At 48.6% G+C, this 23,249-nt stretch overlaps 1 protein-coding gene across 1 annotated transcript; it reads left to right on the top strand.

Moving 5' to 3' along the window:
• The first annotated feature begins 398 nt into the window (after positions 1 to 398).
• On the top strand, positions 399 to 22,986 carry FXN (frataxin). Its single transcript, XM_055311699.1, has 5 exons — positions 399 to 575; positions 7,304 to 7,401; positions 9,956 to 10,076; positions 17,735 to 17,832; positions 22,269 to 22,986. The coding sequence occupies exons 1-5, from the start codon at positions 405 to 407 to the stop codon at positions 22,417 to 22,419; spliced, it is 639 nt and encodes a 212-aa protein (XP_055167674.1). The 5' UTR covers positions 399 to 404; the 3' UTR covers positions 22,420 to 22,986.
• The last annotated feature ends 263 nt before the right edge of the window (positions 22,987 to 23,249 follow it).

The following is a 23,249-nucleotide window of genomic DNA, read 5'->3' as shown; positions in this document are numbered from 1 at the left end:
CTGCAGGTCTTAAGGGCTCCAACCTCGCACAGCCAAGCGGGTTCAAGGCCTGCACGCGTCCAGGTCCCAGCAAGGCTGCAGCTCGCAAACCCTTCCTGGCTAGAACCCTGCGGCCGTGGGTCGCCAGGCCCAAGGCTCCTAGGACCGAGGTTACGCCTTCACGAGTTGCCAGGGGGGCAAGCCCTGTGCTTTGCACGCAGCGCGCTCTCCCTTTGGTCAAATACAGAGGCCGTGCAAGGCGGGGAAGTGCTCCCCGGGTCCACCCCGGGCCCCGTCCCGCAGCCCGCAGCCCGCAGCCCGCCGGAGCGCCGAGCCCCACCGCGCCGCCTGCCGCCCGTAGCCAGCAGGTGTCGCCGCGGCGTCCCCGGAGCCGGAGGGCGGAGCGGCCGCAGACCGCGAGGAGCATGTGGACGCTCGGGCGCCGCGCCGCCGCCGCCGGCCTCCTGCCCCGCTCGGCACCCCCGGGCTCAGCCGCGGCCGGCGCGGGGACCCGGAGGCCCACGAGGGCCGCCCCGCTGCACGGCGGCCGGGGGCTGCGCGTCGGGACAGGAGCGGCCCGCGGGCCCAGCCACGCCGTGAGTACCGCGCCGCGCAGCCGACCGGGCCGCAGGCCGGCGGAGGAGGCCGCGCACGCTGGGGCGCTGCGGGCACGCGCGCTCACGGGGCTCCGGCGGCGCCGCGGGCCGGGGACGCGCTCTGCGGGCGGGGGCGCGCTCTGCCGGCCGGGCATGCGCTCTGCGGCCGGGGACGCGCTCTGCCGGTCGGGCATGCGCTCTGCCCGCGGGAGACGCGCTCTGCCAGCCGGGCATGCGCTCTGCCCGCGGGAGACGCGCTCTGCGGGCGGGGACGCGCTCTGCCAGCCGGGCATGCGCTCTGCGGCCGGGGACGCGCTCTGCCGGTCGGGCATGCGCTCTGCCCGCGGGAGACGCGCTCTGCCAGCCGGGCATGCGCTCTGCGGCCGGGGACGCGCTCTGCCAGCCGGGCATGCGCTCTGCGGCCGGGGACGCGCTCTGCCGGTCGGGCATGCGCTCTGCCCGCGGGAGACGCGCTCTTCGGGCCGGGTCGCGCTCTGCGGGCGCCTGGCGGCGGTGGAGCGCGCTGCCCTCTCCGCGGGGTGCGCGGCCGCGCAGCCCGCCTCCTGGTGCCCGGGGTCACGTTTGCACCGGCCTCTGCTTTCCGGTGCTCAAGGGCAATGCACTGCAAGGGCGGGGGACACGCAGCGCGGAGGCCCGGCACCCGCCCGCCCGCCCACGGAGGGAAGGTGGCCGGGGACCCGCTCTCGGGGGTCCGTGGTGGTCGCCCAGCTCGCCGCCTCCCTCTGCCAGAACTAAGGTTTAAGTGATACTGTATACTGTACTGGGTACTGCACCACACACTGTATGGCAGATGATCCTAGTATCTGCGTAAGTATATATAAATAGGCTGAAACAGCCACATACCAACAAAGCAGTGTGTAGTAGTGTGTGTCTATAACTAGAGGAATGTGTTCAAGAATGTGCTTTTATGAACGAAAAGCTTCCTTGGAGCCAGGTGGAACTACAAGGCCCTGGAGCGCAGTAGGTAGCGCAGCAAAGCTTTTGGAATAGGACCCGGCCTGGGTTCCTCGGGCCTGGCTGGGCTCTGCAGAGCTCTGCGACCCCGGGGACCACCCCTCCCAGAGGCCTGGCTTCCTATTCTGTCTAGAGATGAAAGGATGAGGAACGCTCATCCTGCCGAGCTGGGGTGAGGATCCAGTTGGCTGAACGTGATAATAAAGTCTTCAGCTCTGGGAGTTAATTCTCTTTCCTTCCCTTGGGGATGCAGTGAAGCATCTGACCCAGGCAATCCCAAGACCTGAGAGGAGGAAGCCCAAGGAGTGGCTGTGGAGTGAGGAAGACTCACAGCGGGGTGGACGCGATGTGTAACCCGGCTTGGAGGTGGCGCTTGGAGGTGGCAAGAGAGCAGCATCCTAAAAGGGGGACCTGCCTGGGCCGGGTAGGCAGGTGGACAGCAGCTGAGTGGCTGGGTGGACCCTGCGTGGTGAGGAAGGCAGGTGAAGTCCAACCCAAATTGCCTGTGGAGCTCTGGAATTGGGACTTTAGACTTAAACTTCCCACTGCCCTGTTATTTGACCGTGTGTGAAGAAAAGTTAGAATTGGTTGCCAACACTCAAAGTTGGGACCTTTGATACTGGATCTTGCAGCTTCTCCAGAAAAATAGGCAGTCGTGACCATGCTGGTTCCACGAGGTCCCAGTGCAGAACACAGACATTTATTACCCTTCTCCTGGGCTGTTCTGTGCTGTTCCCACCTGGAGCTGCCCTGGCTTGCACTTCGACCCCTGTGGGCCATGGATTGGCAGCAGTTTTTAATTTAGGACAGTGACAAGATATGGCATGGTCTCTTGGATGGTACCTAGTGGCTGTTGAGGGCTGTTGACTCAGAAGCATGCCCAGCTTAGAGCTGCCACGCAGGGGGTGGGCACTGGACACACATTGGGATTAGGAGTCTTGGGAGGTCGGGAGGTAGTAAACAACCTGAATCACCCCACTGGGCCTCCTCTACCATGTAAATTAATTGAGTTTGTTGAGCTTGTCTGTAACACAAGTTCGCTTACACGTTCTCCAATACTTGCGGAGTTGGGTGGATGACGATGGCAACTGGGATCACCTTGTTTAATTTGTTTTAAGGCCTGAACTGTCCTCAGGCTGACTCCTAACGTCTCTGTGCGCCAGAACTCATCAGGACCTGAGTTCAGTGGGTGGGCCTCTTCCGCTTCCTTATTTTCTCTACTCCCTATCCTACTTCTACAGCACCGTCCAAAAGAAATAGAATGGGAGCTGCATGTGTAATTCTAAATTTTCTAGTAGCTACATTACATTGACAGAATATAAAAAAGCAGGTGAAATTAATTTCGATACCACAGTGGGACACCTGGCTGGCTCAGTTGATAGAGCATATGACTCTCCATCCCAGGGTCATTAGTTCAAGCCCCATGTTGGGCCTAGAGGTTAGTTTTAAAAAAAGATTCCAACACTACATTTATGTAATCTAGTTCTTCAAAATATTATCATCTCAACATTCTGGGTTCTCAGTAGAACCCAGAATCTACAGAAATGGTTTCCTTCTAAGTGTGCGACTCTGTGGCCCAGGGAGGCATCTGGTTCCATCAGGCACCGATCCTCAAACACTTTCCCTGGTGCGCTGGAGGCAGCTCCAAGGAGAGATTGCCACATGTTGCCATCTGTTACATAACTCCGTGAGCCACTGCTGCAGCCATGTCTGCACACCTCGGAATGTTTGCAGACACCTGTGAATTTTTGTAGAGGAACAAGATCATCACTATGACCCGTGGTCTTTTGGCCTCAGGCCTGGCAAGCAGGTTATGACCTAATTCACTTTAAATTCATTTTTATTGTCTTCCACAGACAATGTACATGAATTTATACATAAATATGTGTATGTAAAATATGTGTCCTGTTTAAAGATTAATAACTGCCACGTTCTCACCACTAGATTAAGAGATCGAATATTAGTTGTTCCTCGGAAGGCTCTGGGGCTCTCCTCATTATGACCAGGCCTCCCTGAGAGGAATCTGCTCTCCTGACTTGTCAGGCATTCTCCTCCTTTCCTTAGAGTTGCACCCCGATATATGTCTCCGTAAACCATGCGCTGTGATGCAAAAAAAAAAAAAAAAAAAATCCTGCATTTATTCTGCTGTGACTTTTTCCTTGTGTTCAGCATTGTTTTTGAGGTTCATTGACACTGACGCAGTGTTGTCACTTAACTCATTTTCTCTGCTGGATAGTATCCCATTGGGTGAGCACATCATACTCTATCCAGTGTCCTGGTGACATCCATGTGATTTGCCCATGGTGCTGCTGTCACGGTGGTGCTGCTGTGGGGCCTTCCTGGGCGTGGACAAAGGCCCTTTGTGGCTGAATCCTCAGAGTGGCATTGCCAGGCAAGGGACCAGGAAATACTCAACTCATTTGATGCTGAGAGTGGTTGTACTGGTTCATCCCCCCTGGAAGCGGGTAAGAACTGACTTCCAGCGTTGTGCTTTGCCGAGGCGACCCCTTTTGGGGTGAGGGGTGGCCTCCCTGTTGGCCACCCAGGCCAGGCCTCCCCAGGGTGGACCTCAGTTGAGTCATGCAGTTCCAAGGCTGGGGCAGAGAGGGTAGGCCTAGAACCATCTCATATTTCCTCAGATGCCTCCCATGAGCCAGCCCGGTGCTGAGCCCCCAGACTGGTTGAACCCTGAAGACTCAAGCTGGGCAAACCCATCACAGAGTGATCATCCAAGGGCCCCGGGTGGCTTGGAAGCAGGAGGGGTGGCTGCTGGGTGGCTTCAGGGGGAGCACTCATAATACAGCCCTCCCCACTGCGAATCCATCTGTCGCCCACTAGCAGAGTGGTGCAGCTTCTCCCGTGGGCAGGGGCTGGATTTTGCCTCTGACTTTCTACCTCTCTACACCTTTGTTGACATGCTCCAACACCGAAACTGACTGACCACCCTCCAGCCCTGTATTTAGGGTATTCGTCTCCTCCTGACTAATGCTCATCACCAGTCCATATGGCAGGTACTGTGATCCCTGACTTCAGGGGTTCTGAAAGGTTAAGCAGGTACCCAGGGAATATGAGCTTGGGAAGAACCGGTAAGAGACCAGCAAGGCGTCTTCGGCAGCAGTTCCTTTGATGATTAGAAACAGACAAATATAGGGACGCCTGGATGGCTCAGTGGTTGAGTATCTGCCGTCGGCTCAGGTCATGATCCTGGGGTCCTGGGATTGAGTCCCACATCGGGCTCCCCGCAGAATGTGCTTCTCCTTCTGCCTGTGTCTCTACCTCTCTCTCTCTCTCTGTGTTTCTTATGAATAAATAAATTAAATTAAAAAAAAAAACCAGCCAAATATAAATGTCTGTTTCTGGCTGTGAGTAACTTGCATTACAGCAAACTTTGCACCCAGAACAGCCATCCAAGATATCAAAGTCAAAACCAAAAATGAAACGGGAAAAGGCTGAAGCAAAGGTGTCAGACTGCGACAGCTAGGATTTGAGAGGCCAGGCTCCTGGAGAAAAGGGAAACTCTGAGCTCCCAGTTCTCGAACTTCCCTTACATGTCCACAATCCTGTACGATTCCCAGCTGTGTGATTCTTTCCACTGTGGCCCAGACCCTGGAGCCAGATGGTGTGGGTTCAAATCCCGGCTCCTCCACTTTGTATCTGTGTGCTGTGTGACTTTGCTCAGTTTTCTCATCCGTAAAATACAAATATGGTCTATCCTTGTGTTTCACGGATCTTGTACTTCTGAATTCACCTGCTCAGTAAAATTTATCTGTAACTCCAAAAATCAATACCTAGGGTGGATTTTGTGGTCACTCTGGGACAGGCAGAGAGCAGCAAAAACTTAGACTGGCCCCACACTTGCCTGTTCCCACAGGCAAGAGGTCAAACAAGAGGACACTCTGCCTTCTTGCCTCAGTGCCCACACTGTCATCAAGTGTCCTTTTCACCACCTATGTAGTGGCACATTGTTTGCATTTTTGTGGTTTTCGTTGGTTATTTCACTATTCATTTTTATTTTTGTTTTAAGATTTTATTTAATTTATTAAAGAGAGAGAGAGAGAACACAAGCAGAGGAGAGGGAGAAGCAGGCTCCTCACCGAGCAGGGAGCCTGACTGGGGCTGGATCCCAGGACCCTGAGACCACAAACCCAGCCAAAGGCAGACGCTTCACCAACTGAGCCAGCCAGGCACCCCTGATTTCACTATTTGAAATGGCCCCGAACATGGTGCTTGTGATTCAACAATACGTATCAAACCAGGGGTCTTTAAACAAAAACGCATGCAAACAAGGTTATGTATGGGTCAGCTGGTCACATGAGCCTGAAGCCGGCAGGAAGCTAAGCCTGTATCTGCCATAGGAGCATCTCGCTAAACTTGTGTTCATGGTGACCTTCTAGAACAAAACTATTGTGGGGCAGCCCGGGTGGCTCAGCGGTTTAGCGCCGGCTTCAGCCCAGGGTATGATCCTGGAGACCCGGGATCGGGTCCCACGTCGGGCTCCCTGCATGAAGCCTGCTTCTCTCTCTGCTTGTGTCTCTGCCTCTCTCTCTCTCTTTGTGTGTCTCTCATGAATAAATAAATAAAATTAAGAAAAAAGCACCATATTTTAAATAAATAAATAAATAATAAAATCACAGCCTCTGTGCTCTGCACCCCCCCTCCCATTTCTCCCTTTTCTGCTCATTTCTCAGCCCCTTGCCCTCTGCCTTCTCCTTCCTCAGCTTGCCAAGGGCACAGATGGCTCAAGAGTACGGCCTCTGAGCCCTGCTCCAAAGTGACCTTCAGAGAAGGTAAATCTTACCACCAACCACCTCAAGCTCTTGGATGCCTTCCCAGGTTGATGTCCAGCTGAGTGCCATCACAAGGCCCTGTGGCCATCTCTCCATCCTCTCCCCTGCCACCTCTACTCTCATGAACCACTTTACTACTCTCCTTTTACAGGCTCTGTCCTCTCCCACGCTGGGGCAGATCCCTCAGCCAGGGTCCCCTCGGTGTTTGTCACCATCCTCTGGTTATGGCATCTGTCTCACCAGCTGGTCCATAGGGCTGCTGGCCCCAGAGACGAGTGCCTGGATGCTCAGCAGTTATGTATTGGAAGAAATCAACAGGTCACATTCATTATCTCCTGCAGATCAAGTTAATGAGACCTGTCCATCTGCAGTCCGATCCTCTGTTCTGGACATCGGCAGACATGCTGATGTTGTTGCTTCTGTTAATCAGATCCCGGGAGCTTTGCTGATGCTCCCTGGCCTTGCTTGTGCTGATCACTACATAACTCGAACAGCCTGGAGAAGTGCTGCCTATGGAGCTTCCTGTGATGGTGACTGCGTCCTACATGCCACTAGCCACAGGAGGCCACAGGACACTTGAAACATGGCCTTCCAGAACATAGAAGTCCTGGAAGTGGCACTTGCCCCCTCACTCAAATTTTAGTGGGAGGTGACAGGAAAGAACTTCTTAAATTTCATGTCAATAAATTTAAACTTAAATAGTAGCCTGTGGCTCTGGGCTATTACACTGGACAGCACAGGCTTGGAGAGAGCCAGAGCAAACTCCAGGTAATCCATTACAAGGTAAAAACATTCCAGAAGTACTGGGGGGGGGGGTGTTATTTAGCCTGGTTTATTCTCAAATGCACAAGTAGTGAAATCTAAACCTTGCGTTCACAGACTGTAATACACTGAAAAATGATAATATTCTTCACAGACTGTAATACGCTGAAAAATGATAATGTTCTTCTCAACTTTGGCTTTTAGAGTTTGAGCCTCCACCACCTCAATCAGCTTGTGAATGTCAAAAAGCAGAGTGTCTGTTTGATGAATATGAGGACAGCAGGAACTGTGGGCAGCCCTGGGTAAGATAAAGCACCTTCCACATCAGAGAGCCCTTCCCCCTCCTCCCTCCTTCTCTCCCTCAATACATAACGTGTGCATAGGTGCTCATACTTCTATTATCTTTTTAATTTTTTTCCTTTTCTGGGACGCCTGAGTGGCTTAGTGGCTGAGCATCTGCCTTTAACAGTGTGATCCCGGGTTCCTAGGATTGAATCCTGCATCAGGCTCCCTGCATGGAGCCTGCTTCTCCCTCTGCCTATGTCTCTGCCTCTCTCTGTGTGTGTCTCTCATGTATAAATAAATAAAATCTTTAAGAAATAAAATTAAAAATAAAAATAAGTAATATAAAATATTTTTTTTCCTTTTCTCTTACCAGTTTTAAAAAAAAAGCCCATCGCACCCAAACCTGTTTTCTCCCTTAGCAGCAGCACTCATAAGCATCTTTTCATATCACCAATTACCTACCACATTGTTTTATTATTTTTTTTTGGGTAGCTCCACCCCCAGTGTGAAGCCCAACATGGGGTTGAAATCACAACCCTGAGATCAACACCTGAGCCGAAATCAGGAGTCAGATACTTAACCAACCAAGCCATGCGGGCGCCCTTCTACTACATTATTTTTAATGAAATATTATTAAAAGTTATGGATGCACCACAGTTCATTTAACCTATCCCCTATTGCTGGACATTTAGGTTGTTTCCAGATTTCTATTATTATTCTCTCTGGTGACTTAGCAGTTAGAGTACGCAAAGGCTCTATAATGAGGAGACCCAGAACTGTAATGGCTCAGGCTGGGAGTGGTTCGTGTCCTCATGGTCAAACAGTCCAGGGTGGGCATGCCTCTATGCAGTGAGTTAGGCAGCCGGGGTCCTTCCAACTTCCTATCACTTGTCAGTACCTTACTGTTGTCTGCACCTAGGAGCCCGGTGACCCTGCCCAGGTTCCAATCCACAGAAAGGGACTGGAGCATGGAAGTCCTGAAAGTGGCACTTGTCCCTCACTCAGATTTTAGTGGGAAGAATTTGGTCATAGGACCCCAGCTAACTGCAGGGGATGCCGGGAATCTAGCCTCTTGGGTGCCCTGGAAGGATGCGGTGGGTTTGGTGCAAAGCTCCCCAGCACTGCTACAGTCTGCTCCCCACCGCTGATGTTTGCATGGCCCCTCCTCCCACACGCAGACTCACACACACATTGGCCTCTAACCCCAAGGCTGCCACCACAGGCCCAGATGGTCCCTCATCCACCTGAAAGGCCAAGATTTCCAGGTGACATGAGGTCCTCTTTCTGGAGTAGCTTCTTTGACTTCTACACACATGCACACACACACACACACAAACACACACACCTGATGGAGAGGGGTTCTTCACTTCCTGGCCAACTCTTGATATTATCTGTCTCTTTCAGATATTGTCTGTCTCTTTTTAATCATTCTGGTGGTATCTCATTATGAATTTTTAAAATTTTTACTCATTTATTCGTGAGAGACACATAGGCAGAAGGAGAATCAGGCTCCTCACAGGGAGCCAGATATGGGACTCCATCCCAGGACCCCTGGATCACGCCCTAAGCCAAAGGTGCCCCTCATTGTGATTTTTTAATGTGTGTTATCCTGAAGATTAACAAAGTTATACCCCTTGTCATGTGTTCACTGGCCATTTAGATATCTTTTTATTTTCTTTTGTTTTTTTTTCTTTTTTGAGAGAGAGAGAGAGAGAGCACAAATTGGGGGAGGGGCAGAGGGAAAGGAGACTCCCCACTGAGCAGGGAACCTGACTTGGGGCTTGATCCCAGAATTCTGGGATCATGACCTGAGCCGACGGCAAACTCTTAACTGACTGAGCCACCCAGGTGTCCCTGGATATCTCATTTGAAATGATATCTGTTTTAGTATTTTACCCATTTTTCTATTGGGTTTTCTTTTTCCTATTGACTTGTAGTTCTTTATGTATTCTGGAAATAAGTCCCTTTTCAGATACATGTAATGCAAACATTTTCTCCCACATTGTTGTTGGCCCAACATAAATTTTAATAATAAAAACACAAGCAATGGAAATAAGCATAATGTCCAGCTGAAGAAGTCAGGTTGAATAAATCATATAAAATAAAATACCATGAAAGTCTGTATGTACTAATATGGAACAATTTCCAGGGTACATTAAATAAAAACTGTAGGGTGCTTCAATTTCTGTATTAAAAAGAATACAAAATTCCAGATGGATACAGAAGAGACTTATTTGTAGTTGACTGTGCATGCGGGCTGCTGACTTGAAAAGAAAGGTATTCTTCTGTAAAATTCTTTCATGCTGATTAAAATTTCTGTATGCATGGTAGCTATTTTCCTTGAATTTTTTTAAATTTAAGTAAAAACTGGACGTGTTGGAGTGCCTGGCTGGTTCAGTCAGTGAATCATGCGACTCTTGATCTTGGGGTCGTGAGTTCAAGCCCCACACTGGTCATAGAGCTTATTAAAAATAAATAAAGTAAATAAATAAATGTGTGGATTTTGACATTAATAAACTGGAGGAGTTTGGTAAATGTGTGTTTTGGGTGGTTTTTGTGTTTTCCCTGCAGCTCTCTGGATGAGACCACTTATGAACGACTGGCAGAGACGACACTGGACTCCTTAGCAGAGTTCTTTGAAGACCTTGCAGACAAACCTTACACATTGGAAGACTATGATGTCTCATTTGGGGTACCTCTCTGCTTATTTTCTTATGTCTGTTTCTTCCCTAAGAATTCTAGCTTATAAAACAAAGAATTCCCCTTCCAGTGGAGTTACGCATCCAGCAGCAGGCAGTTACGGATAGGACCAAGAGACTGGAATTTTATGTTCTCGCCCTGTGACCTTGGGCAAGTCACAGCCTCTATGAGCCCCTGTTTCTGCTTAAAAATACCGGTTCTCAAACTCCCTCTTGGTGCCTGTGAAGGTAAATCAGGGAGGGACCAGGCATGTGTTTGTCTAGCAAGAGGACTCTCTTGCAGGCTTGGGCAGCTCTGAACTAGGCCACTCCTTCTCCAGCCGGGTGTGCTCAGAGCACACAGACAGGGGTTCCTCTTCTGGGGGGGTTCTGATTTGGCAGGTCAGGGTATATTCTCAGGAAGCATATTTTCTAAAAGCTCACCTGGGATTTTAACATACACCCTGGGTCCCACCCCTAGATAATTTTTATTTAGTTGGTCTGAGAATATTGCCCAGGCAGGGCAGGGGAGGTTTTTTAGTTTTTATAATCACTCCTGGGATGATCCTAAACGCAGGTGGCGGCAGGCGGATCCCTGAAGCCAAGGGAGTGCTGCTCTACATCGACTGGCCACCGGGTGGCAGCCCCGAGTCGGGGTGCACCTCTGCCTTTAGCATGCTGTTCCGGCTGCAGGGAGGGCTCCTTTTCTGGCAGGAGAAAATCCCCACGGAGGTTAATCCTCTCGAGAGCAATTAATTGTCAGAAATGTTATGAAGTGGAATTATTTTGGACAACCAGCTGTCGGGCTAACGTGATAGGAACAGTGTGGGATATTATTACTGGGGAAGCCCTTGGGCAGAGAAGGGACTCCCTCCGATGGAGGAGGGAGCAGAATCTGGAGGATTTCCAGCCTAGTGGCAAGGACAGTGAGGGACTTGGAGGTCAAATTCAGGCGATGGGGCAAATAAGGACTGGCTGCCTTCCAGGTGGATTAGGTGACTGGGTGAGCATCGCCCAGGCAGGGTGCTGTAAGTGCTTACACAGACAGCCTTGGAAGGCAAGCTGCTGGGAGACCATTACTAACTGGCCTCCCCAGGTTGACTGTGGGATGAGGGAGCTGGGGGCGGTTACAGGGCTCTTCTCCCCCAGCCTCCCTACCAGGGGCTGGCTGTACTTCTAGGGAAACCCGGTCTCTGGCTAAACTCGGCCATACATGCAAACATTCATTAACATGCCACAAAAGCAGTCACACCGCCCATTCTTCTAAGATTAGTGAGAATACTTAGTGACTCAAGTATTTTGCATGAATGTTTCATTAGTAGTGAATGTGCTAGTGTTCTAACAGCTGGATTCTGTGTACCTCCCCGAATCAAGGAGCAAAGGCTCCTGCTCAGGGGCGCCTGGGTGGTTCAGTTGGTTGAGTGGCTGACTCTTGATTTCAACTCAGGTCATGAGCTCAGGGTCCTGGGAGTGAGCAGCAGTGTCAGGCTCTGTGCTCAGCGGGGAGTCTGCTTCTCCCTCTGTCTCTGCTCCCCCTCCCGCTGTTCTCTCTCTCTAACAAATAAAATCTTAAAAAAAAAAAAGACCGTACCCAGTGGTGGGTCACAGGACCCTACCTGAATCCTACCTGCAGAGTATCTCTCTGAAGAGGGACCCAGCTGCTGGGCTTTCCAGATTCTGTAACCCATTCCTGCAAAGGGAAGAGACACCTGTGTTTTTCTAGCCAGTCCATATATCTAAGTATCATTCTCCTCACCAGGGAAAAATCATTTACTAATTAGGAAATTCTCTAGTACATACATAGAAACTAAAGTATACAGTAGCTGGCTCTTTTGTTGAGACTTCTGATTGAGAACTTTGAAATGCTATCTACACTGGGGTGTGAACTCCTGATTTGAGTCTCTCAGGTATTAGCTGACATATATTTCATATATAAATCTATTGAAACTACATTATTGGCAGTAGAATACCCGTATCACTCTTATTTGAGCTCTGTTGGGGTGTAATCTTTCCCTGTCCCCAGGGTCCAGTTGGGCATTGTCTCCTCTGGGAAGTCCTCCTAGATGCTCCAGGCAGATACCACGCTTATTCCCTTGCCCTGCACCCTGAAGATGACTCTGTAGAGCACGGATCACTCTGTGTTGTCTCTACTTACATATCAGCTCCCATGGTGAGACTGAGTTCCTTGGCAGCCAAGACACTGTCTGTTCTTGGTATCCCAATGCCTGAACCATTGCCAAGTACATGATAGAGACTTAATGTTGATTCCATTCACAAATGAAATGGGCCCACGTGCTTTTCCAAAACATACTTTCCCTGATGCCACTCAGCATCATAGACATTTTAGCAACTTGCTCCTATGAAAGCAGTAATCCAGAGAGACCCGAGAGCACATTTGTTCTGTTTGCTCCCTGTGGAGTGAAAAATGTGAGCAGCTCCTTGGCTGTCCTGTTTTCTTGTCAGTGGAGTAGATCATCTGGGGTGTGGGTGTCTGGGTCCAGGCCTCACTCCCCACTGGCCCTGCCATTAGAGGGGACTGCCCACCACAGCAGAATGCACCTCCTGTCACTAGGCGTCCATAAGTCTGCTGCACTTGACCAGCAAAATCTGACCAGGGCTGTAAGAAGCACCATGCTGTCAGAAGGGTTACTTCCAAGCCACCTTCCTTCTTCCCCCTGGTGGAGCCCTGGGCTCTTTGACATTTTTTTTTTTTTTTAATTTATGATAGTCACACCGAGAGAGAGAGAGAGGGAGAGAGGCAGAGACACAGGCAGAGGGAGAAGCAGGCTCAATGCACTGGGAGCCCGACGTGGGATTCGATCCCGGGTCTCCAGGATCGCGCCCTGGGCCAAAGGCAGGCGCCAAACCGCTGCGCCACCCAGGGATCCCGCTCTTTGACATTTTAATGAGAATTTGTTTGGTAGCATGTTCTTTACTCACTAAGCTGTTGGCATATCACTGCCATACAGCAGAGGTTTCTTGACCTTTCCTGGACCTTCTCCCGAGAAAAACGTACCCATATACCTGTGAGTACAATCTCAGCTTCAGGGCAGGGCAGCTTGCAGACCCCTGGAGACCATCTCTGGGTGGGTGCCAGCTTACCGACACTTGCTCAGAGGCAGCATTTCTTCTGGGTATGGAGACAAAGCATCTAGCTCTGCATCCTGGATTTGTATTTTCTTTCCAAGAGCCCCTAAGTGAATTATCTCAACTTTTGTGAGTGGCAGGTTCTTCAGCGGGGAAGTGGGTGACATCCCTCTACTTCACGGGATTTACATTAGGATTGAACTTTAAAAGTGCCTTGCATTCATTATTCTTATTCCTTAAGAAGGGTATCTTTTTTTGAAGTGTGGGAAGCCACATATACCTGAAGTTGCCCACATCAACACTGCCATCTCCTATGTGTCTATTTCCACACAATGAGCTAGTAACAACAGAAATGCCTCCTTTTGCTCCCATGTGTGTAGGACTGATGTTGACTGGCGGGAATAAGCCTCCACCAGCTGCAGATGGGGGGCTATTGTGATTGGTTAGTGACCCCCACCAGAAGCTGCTAAGTATTTTGACTCTCCCCTACGTCCCCACCCTCCTCTGCATTCAAGTCTGCCCACAAGCCCAAAATAATCTGAGTGCCCCTTATGGAATAATACTAATGAACAAAAGGCCCTCTTCATCTGGGCCACTTACAGACAGTTCCAAAAGGATCAAGAACTTCTGGTAAACCAGTAGGCAGCTAACTTCCTTCCCCTCCTTCCTCCACTTGCTAGTTTCCTCTGGAAAGAGCCTCTGGCTCCAGGGGAAAAAATAATGACACACAATGAACAGCAGAGGAGTTGCCTGAGGATTGAGACTTTCTGCCTTGTGTAATAGCACCCTTAACTTCGCACATTTATCAGCATCCCTGGTCACTGTTCTTTCCTCCACAAATATATTTTTGCATCCATCCAGTATTCTGCACTAAGAACCAACAATGTGCTGGACACTGAAGGTGCTTGGATGATAAAGACAAATCTGCTCTCAAGGTGCCTAGTTGTGGAGGGGCGGAGGCAGGCGTCCGGCCAAGAAGCAGGCCGCTCAGATGCAGGTGCGGGGAGGAAGGCCGAGGGGCCGTGGGGGCCACGCACAGGCCCTGGTCCCAGCTGCCGGGTGTCAGGCTGACCGTGCCAGGGGTGCCTCAGCTGGGGTCATGGTCTTGGGTAGGGAGGGGTGCTGCAGAGAAGGAGCCGGGTGGAGGAGACCGCTTGAGGTCTGCATAGCTAGGAGAAACCTCACGGCTGCTTTATTAATAAGCTCTTTGTGAATGAGAGGCCAGTCCCCTGGAATCATTCCAGAAGATTTTGAGTTGGAAAGAGTTGATTTTGGCTTTCAGCAGTTGGATGTGCCATCCCTGGTTTGGTCTGTTCTAAGGGGTGACAGTGAGCAGGAGCGCACACAACCCCTGAGCGCCTGCGCCCCTCCATCCCTGCCCTGAGTCTCTGGACTCGATGTTGTCCCGAGGAAGGCCGCAGGGTTGATGAGACTCAAAGAGTGGCCCTCTGTGCTCTCCACTACGCCCTCACCTCCCCAATGTGGGGGGCAAGGCCTGGTGGAGCACCCAAGGACCACAAATAGGTCAAACTGCAAACAATTCTGTCTCGATCCCCTGAGCCTGCTGCCTCATGGAAAAATAAGCTATGAAAGTATGTATTTGGGGGAGGAAGGAATGGGGAGTGGCTGATGAAGGGTGTGGGGTTTCTCTTTGGGGCGCTGGAAATAGTTGAGAATTAGTGGTATTTGCACACTTTGTGAAAACACCTTGTGGAATACTAAAAACTGTTGAATTATGCAATTTTAAGATACTTTTTCTTTTCTTTTTGTAAGCAGGCAGAAGGGCAGAGGAAAAGGGGCAGAGAGAATTGCAAGCAGGCTCTATCCCACCACCTTGAGATCATGACTTGAGATGAATTCAAGAGTCAGACTCTTGGGACACCAGGGTGCTCAGTGATTGAGCATCTGCCTTCGGCTCAGGTCGTGATCCTGGGGTCCTGGGATCCAGTCCCACGTCAGGCTCCCTGCGGGGAGCCTGATTCTCCCTCTGGCTGTCTATGCCCCTCTCTCTGTGTCTCTCATGAATGAATGAATGAATGAATGAATGAATGAATGAATGAATAAATAAATAAATAAATAAATAAATAAATAAATCTTGAAAACAACAACAAAAAAAGTCAGACTCTTAACTGACTGAGTGCCCCAGGTGCCTCAAGACACTTTTAAGTAAATGAAAGGTGGTAGTCCTACCAAAATAGAAAAGGTGGGTTTCAAGAAAAATTTTTTCCGCAAACTTAATGGGGTGACTAGCTGGCTCAGTGAATGGAGCATGTGATTTCTGATCTCCAGGTCATGAGTTTGAGTCCCACCCTGGGTGTAGAGATTACTAAAAAAATTAAACTTTAAAAATAAAAATAAAAAGCGAACTTATGTACACTGTGATCCTAGTCCTTTTCAGAAATGCATTTAAAAACTGGAAGCTGGGGGATCCCTGGGTGGCTCGGCGGTTTAGCGCCTGCCTTTGGCCCAGGGCACGATCCTGGAGTCCCGGGATCAAATCCCGCGTTGAGCTCCTGGCGTGGAGCCTGCTTCTCCCTCTGCCTGTGCCTCTGCCTCTCTTTCTCTCTCTCTATGTCTATCATGAATAAATAAATAAAATATTAAAAAAAAAAAACTGAAAGCTGGGGCAGCCCGGGTGGCTCAGCAGTTTAGTGCCGCCTTCAGTCCAGGGCCTGATCATGGAGACCCAGGATCAAGTCCCATATTGGGCTCTCTGCATGGAGCCTGCTTCTCCCTCTGCCTGTGTCTCTGCCTCTCCCCCTCCCCACCCCGTGTCTCTAATAAATAAATAAAATTTAAATAGATAGATAAATAGAAATAAAAAACGGAAGCTGATAGCTGAGAGGGAACAGCTTGTATCGTTGGTTAATGGGATCAAGAGAGCTCTTCACATTGTGGCAACATCAGCTGCTTTTAGACCCAAACAGATCTGGATTTAAGATTAGCTCTGCTGGTTACTAAGTATTCCTTATTACTCTGTCCCTATTTCCCTCCTCTGTAAAGCTGGGATAATGATTCCCACCTCTGATAGTTATGGTCACAGGGAATACAATCTTACACAAAGTGTCAGATACAGCGCTTGGCACAAAGTAGGTACTGGACAGTATTGGTTAATATTTTTATTGATTTCATTTTATTTATACTCTTTGTATTTCTGATGTCTGTATAATTCCTCTTTGTTTCATTTTTCATCAGAAAAAAATGTTGTTAAAAGTATAACTCAAGGGATCCCTGGGTGGCGCAGCGGTTTGGCGCCTGCCTTTGGCCCAGGGCGCGATCCTGGAGGCCCGGGATCGAATCCCACGTCGGGCTTCCGGTGCATGGAGCCTGCTTCTCCCTCTGCCTGTGTCTCTGCCTCTCTCTCTCTCTGTGACTATCATAAATAAATAAAAATTAAAAAAAAAAAAAAAAGTATAACTCAAGGGCACTTGAAAGACTCAGTCGGTTGGGCATCTGCCTTCGGCTCAGGTTGTGATTCCAGGGTCCTGTGTTGGCCTTGGGGAACCTGCTTCTCCTTCTCCCTCTACTGTTTCCCTCGTGCTCTTTCTCTTTCTCTCTTATTCTTTCTCTCAAATAACATCTCTTTTTAAAAAAAGTGTAACCCAGTTGAGTCCTCCCTTGCCTGTCAGTTACATTATATATATCATATATATTATATGTTATTATTATCACACAAACCAAACACAAAGTGTTCTAAGAAATGTTCAGGGCCTCTTGATTGGAAAGGGGCTTAGAAGCCCACAGAAAAGCGGCCGTGTGTCTCCATGGGCTATGCCCGGGGTGGGGAACAGCCAGGGGCTGCCTTTTGCACACCAGCTCCAATAAAGGGACTGGGCAGTGTGGCTGCTTCTGTAATATTCTGAGCATTCTAAAGAAACCTCAGACCTTAAGAGTAAATGGCTCCTTTGTTTAAAGAGTGTTTTCAAATTTAAATGAGCATTTATTGAGCAAAGATGGACCAACTAGTCTTTTTAAAGAATTCAGGGCTCCTGAGGGAAACATAAAGCCCTTGAGAGCAGCTTGTGAGATGCGTGGGAAGGGTCTGAAAACAAAAACTGTCTGGAGTGTCGGCCTTCTGCGAGCAGAGCTGGTGCTGTGGCTCTTCTAAGACCAGCAAAGCAGGTGGTTTGACTCCTTCCCTCGACTTTGCCTGTTTTCCTTGTTTGGGTAATGAACTTGGCCTGTCCCACGTTCGGGCTGACGTGGTACCCGGGTAGAGTTGGTGTCTGCATTTTTTAGCATCCTTTTGTGTGTTCCGGATGGCCTTTGAGGGGACTAAGGCAGCAGGCAGGATGCGGAGGCTCCTCCTCAGGCAAGCCTCTGCTGCTTCCTCACCTGAGACAGGAACACTGGGAGTCCCCGGGGGACGCGGGAGAGCACAACGGCCTCCGAGTTAGCCTGGTTAATCGGAGTCTGACTGAAAGCAGTGTGCTTCTGGCATGATCTGCTCTTCCTGAACACGAAAGACGCGTCTTCACGGGTGTGTTGTGTACTTGCCTGGGTGTCGAGATATGAAGCAATTGTGACAAAGTGGTAACTTTGCTTTGTTTTATTTTCCTCATGCTTTTGCCACCTGGTCCGCCAGAGTGGTGTTTTAACAGTTAAACTGGGTGGAGATCTAGGAACCTACGTGATCAACAAGCAGACCCCAAACAAGCAAATCTGGTTATCTTCACCATCCAGGTACGTCGGGACATCGGCACCCGTTGTTGTTCAGCTCCTGTGAGGTGTGGTGTTGTGGACTCTCTAAGAGGAGAGTGGCCTCGCGGCTGGTGTCTGTGAGCGCACCTCTCCTGATGCTTCCTGCTCACCCCATCCTCGCAGGACAGTTAACTCTTCTTCTGTAACTTCGGTCAGCCAGTGATCTGGTTGCTATAAGCAGATATTGAGATATTGGCAAGATCTGAAACAAAAAGTTTATCACTTTTCAGAACCTGCCCTGGATAGTTTGTATCAAGTCATTGCCCCGCCTTTTTAAAAATCCACTTTTGGGGACACCTGGGTGGCTCAGCAGTTGAGTGTCTGCCTTTGGCTCAGGGCATGATCCCGGGGTTCTGGAATCGAGTTCCGCATTGGGCTCCCCACAGGGAGCCTGCTTCTCCCTCTGCCTATATCTCTGCCTCTCTCTCTCTCTCTCTCTCTCTCTCTCTCATGAATAAATAAATAAAATCTTTAAAAACACAAAAGCCACTTTTGATGCTGCAGCCTCAGAGTGAGCTGCACTTTGCCTTCAAAGCAGGTTAAAGTTTGACCTTTAGCTTGTTTTGAGCATCTTGCCAAAGGTTGGTTGCATTCCCTCTGTGGAGGTGGGAGGGTGTCTTAAGCTGGGACTCTAGGGCATTGAATCCCTCCTGCCTTTTCCATCAATGTGCTTTCAGTGTAGCGGAAGAAAAGACTATGTTGGAGGCCGCCTGCGCTGCATCTCAAGGCCTGAGAGTGTGCAGGGAGAGAGGGTCCCTGTCAGTCTGCATCTATCTGGGTGGTTATAAGGGCTCTCAGACCAACCTTCCTGGGTCATTAGCACCTCCATAGGCAACATACTGACTGTGCTTTGGGAAAGGTCCAAACATAACCAGCATGTAATTCTTTGACAGCCCAATGGTATTTGCATTAAAAAAAAAATTATATGGGCACCTGGGTGGGTCAGTCAGTTAAGCATCCGACTACTGATTTGGGCTCAGGTCATGATCTTGGGAGTGGAATCGAGCCCTGAGTAGGCTCCGCCCATATCAGGGAGTCGGCTAGAGATCTCTCTCTCCTCCCTCTGTTCCTCCCCTGGCTCTCTCTTTCTCTCTCAAATAAATCTTAAAAAAAAAAATTATAACTCTTCTCCTGTCCCAACATTCATATCATTTTTTAGGCAGTTAACATCATACTCTTTATCATGCCATGGTATGTAATTATTCGTTCAAAATAAATAAGGTGTTATGCCTTCTTTGCCCTAGTCTCATCTAGGAAGCATGTTATAATTCAACAAACAATTCCAGAAATCACTCATTTCTAGCAAGGCCCTTATAGATTACATTGCTTTTTATTTTTTCATTTTTTTCTTAAGACTTTATTTTTTAAAATCTTTTTTTCTTAATTTTTATTTATTTATCATAGTCACAGAGAGAGAGAGAGAGAGAGAGGCAGAGACATAGGAAGAGGAAGAAGCAGGCTCCATGCACCGGGAGCCCGATGTGGGATTCGATCCTGGGTCTCCAGTAGCGCGCCCTGGGCCAAAGGCAGGCGCCAAACCGCTGCGCCACCCAGAGATCCCCTTAAGATTTTATTTATTTATTCATAGAGACAGAGAGAGAGAGGCAGACACAGGCAGAGGGGGAAGCAGGCCCCATGTAGGGAGCCGGACATGGGACTCACATGGGACTCAATCCAGGGTCTCCAGGATCACGCCCTGGACTGAAGGTGGCACTAAACCGCCAAGCCATCCGGGCTGCCCTATTTTTTTCATTTTTCAAAATATTTTTAAAATTTATTTATTTATGAGAGACAGAGACATAGAGGGAGAAGCAGGCTCCCTACGGGGAGCCTGATGTGGGACTTGATCCCAGGACCCCGGGATCACAATCTGAGCCAAAGGTAGACGCTCAACCACTGAGCCACCCACTTCTCCCTATATTGCTTTTTAGACCCAGTTAACTTGAAATTGGGTGTTTTATCCAACGTGAGACAATTAGCCTGTTCTCTCTGGCCTCAAACAGTTGTCCCAATCCTAACCAGAACCATGCATGATGACTGTACATTCTTACCCTTCACGTCTGAAGGAACCATATGAGAAACTGAGTGGATGTGTTCAAACCCAGCTGTCACCGTTGGGATTGGTGGCTATATAAATATGGGTAGGGCACAGGAACCATCTGTATGGCTCCACAAAAGGAATTCCCTCTGTGTTGTATCTGGAGGCCAAAAAAGTCTGTACCATGTTTGGACACACCTGCCAGCAATATGATCCTACCCCAGGCTTGTTTGATCTGTAATTCAAAGTGGAAATATGGAAAGAAATTCTGTCAAGCAGCCATTTACTCTCACAGATACTGTGTTCCTTAAGAAAAAAAAAAATATTTTTCCACTTAACTTTTTATGTCCAAAATAATCTTAAATGGGAATGCATTTCTGATATTTTGGGTGGTGGTTTTGTTTTATTTTGTTTTGTTTTAAATGACAGTTTTTCAGGTCCTGTGGAAACAGTGGTCTCTCCCAGCTAGCCTGCCATCCTGAGGAGGTTGTAGGGTGGGATAAAGCAGAGGTCTGGGTGGACACCTGGTTGGGAGCAGTGGAGGGGCCTGCAGGTTTCTCACCCTCTCCCTGGCATTTCGGCAGCAAATCTGAGTCCAAGGCCCAAGGAATGTTCTCTGGATTTGGTCCGGACTATCAGTTCTTTCTCTATGGCCTGGATCATTTGTATTTGACTGGCCGTGTGTATTAAACAAAGGCCCTAGTCCTATGGGTTTGTCCCTATTATCTCCACGATTATGAACATGGTCAAACCCAAGCATTTGGTTGATAATACAGAAATCTTTGATGCTTTTTGTATAGTCCGCCAAGATGCTTCCCTTCTAAGCTTCCCTCTTCCCTGGTAAACTCCTTACAGTCTTGACTTTGGGAAATCTCTCCCTGAGAATGCAGGTGGACCAGGCGCCCCTTCTTGTGACCTCCCAGGGCTCCCTGCTCTATCTCCATCAAGGCATGCCTGTGCATCGTCACTGTCTGCTGGCATGCCTGCCCCTCCACTAGTCTGAGTAGAGGCAGAATTAACGGGCACTGTTGTGTACATCTGGAATGACCAGACATGTCAAAACCCTACTACATCCAGGTCCACACAAATAACTCTTCCCAGCATGAATGGATATACACTGTTGTTCATTGGACCAGTTTGAGGTGGAGAAACTCTCAGTTTCATGGATTTAAAATATATTTTGGGGGGACGCTTGGTGGCTCAGTGGTTTAGCATCTGCCTTTGGCCCAGGGAGTGATCCTGGAGTCCTGGGATCAAGTCCCACATCAGGCTCCTTGCATGGAGCCTACTTCTCCCTCTGCCTATGTCTCTGCCTCTCTCTCTCCGTGTCTCTCATGAATAAATAAATAAAATCTTAGAAAAAAATAAATAAGATAAAAAATATTTTTGAGAGTTGCCTGGGTGGCTCAGTCAGTTAAGTGTCTGTCTTCAGTTCAGGTCATGATCTCAGGGTCTTGGATTGAACTCCCTGCTCAACAGGGAGCCTACTTCTCCTTCTCCTTCTGCCCCTTCCCTTGCCTCACTCATGCTCTCTCTTAAAAAAAAAAAAGAACAAAAACACCATAATACCATATATATATATATATATATATATATATATATATATATATAATATATGTGTATAATATATTTTACACATATGTATATATTATATGTATATTGTGTGTGTGTGTGTGTATATATATATATATATATATATATATATATAATAGTATAGGTGATTGCCAGGAGCTGGGGAGAGGAGAGGGTGAGGTGCAGAAGTGTTTTGCTAGATAGAGGTAGTGGTTGCTCATGTTATAAATGTACTAAAATCATAATAACAATAATATAGGTAAGGGACAGTTTGTCAGTGGTACACTAATGGCTATAATTTTAAAACATTGCTCTGAGGGTACCCGGATGGCTCAGTGGTTGGGCATCTGCCTTTGGCTCAGGTCGTGACCCCAGGGTACTGGGATGGAGTCCCCCATCGGGCTCCCTGCATGGAGCCTGCTTCTCCCTCTGCCTGTGTCTCTGCCTCTCTCTCTGTGTCTCTCATGAGTAAATAAATAAATCTTAAAACAAACAAACATAAAAACCACTGCTCTGACCTAGCAGGTATCATATGTGAGTTAGGAAAAACGAAAGATCAGAATGTGATTTACAGAGACTCATCGATAGGGTTCAGATGTTTTCAGGTCTTAAGAATTGTTCTGTTGAATTGTTGCAGGGGATAAATTGTATATTTATTTTTAAATAGAAAGACCCTGAGACTAGAAGTCAAATGGATGCTTTGTGAAATGGACTTTCTGGAGCTTTCTTCCAGTCTGTGTCTGGATGGTAGCATTTCCTCCAAAGGGCTGTCCTCATGGACCTTCTATGTATTTATTGTGTCTTGCAGTGGACCCAAGCGCTATGACTGGACTGGGAAGAACTGGGTATACTCCCATGACGGTGTGTCCCTCCACGAGCTGCTGGCCACAGAGCTGACTAAAGCCTTCAAAATCAAACTGGACTTATCTTCTCTGGCCTATTCTGGAAAAGGCACTTGAGGCCCAGCTTTGTTCCAAAGACCTTAAAAGCTAAAAAGCCAAGACCCCAGCTTCATCCTGCAGCTGAGTATCTGGTTTTTTTCCATTCCTGCTTTTGAGGACAGTTGTGGCATGTGACGGCTCTGTGAAAAGAGTGTGGTGCCTCCCACTGTCCCCCAAATTCAGATTTTTAATTTCCATAGTTTCGGGGGGGAGGGGGTCTTTGTGGTTTTTTTGTTTTGTTTTTTGTTTTTGTTTTTAGGATTTGTTGTCTGGTTTCTTTCTTCCCAGGATATCTCTTCTTTTTCTCATGCCCATATATGCATACATTTATATATAACCTTACAACAAAGAAAAATAAGAAGGAAAAATGACTTGATTTCACTATTCCTACTTTAAAGGATTTAACTGCCTAAAACCATGTGAAGAGCGGCTGGCCCGACCTTCCCCTTCAGTCCCCAAAGACTCATTAAAGAGTTGCCTATAAATGTTGCCACGCCTCTTGAAAATGTCAACATTCCTAAGCCCATTAGTAGGAAAGTGTCAGTGACATTCAGGAATTCTCAAACTAAAGATCATTCTCTGTTTACACTTCGTGTCTGCTAAAGTGCAGCCTGCATGGGAGACTCGGGGACGCAATGCTGTTTCTTCCACAGAGACGTGTATAGGGCCATACATGCATGTTTCATTTCAGGGGTATGTGTGTGTTCTGTGTGTCTGTGTGTTTAAGTGAAAGGCCCACATAGAATCAGCTGCTCCAACAAAGGTCTGAGAGTGCAGAAAATCTCCCAAAGGCAAGAAGGGGGAAGGGCCATCTTCACAAGCTAGTGGATATAAGTATAATAAACTAG

Source organism: Nyctereutes procyonoides, unplaced genomic scaffold (assembly GCF_905146905.1).
Source record: "Nyctereutes procyonoides isolate TBG_1078 unplaced genomic scaffold, NYPRO_anot_genome, whole genome shotgun sequence".
Classification (NCBI taxonomy): domain Eukaryota; kingdom Metazoa; phylum Chordata; class Mammalia; order Carnivora; family Canidae; genus Nyctereutes; species Nyctereutes procyonoides.
This window is presented reverse-complemented; position numbering and strand designations above follow the sequence as displayed.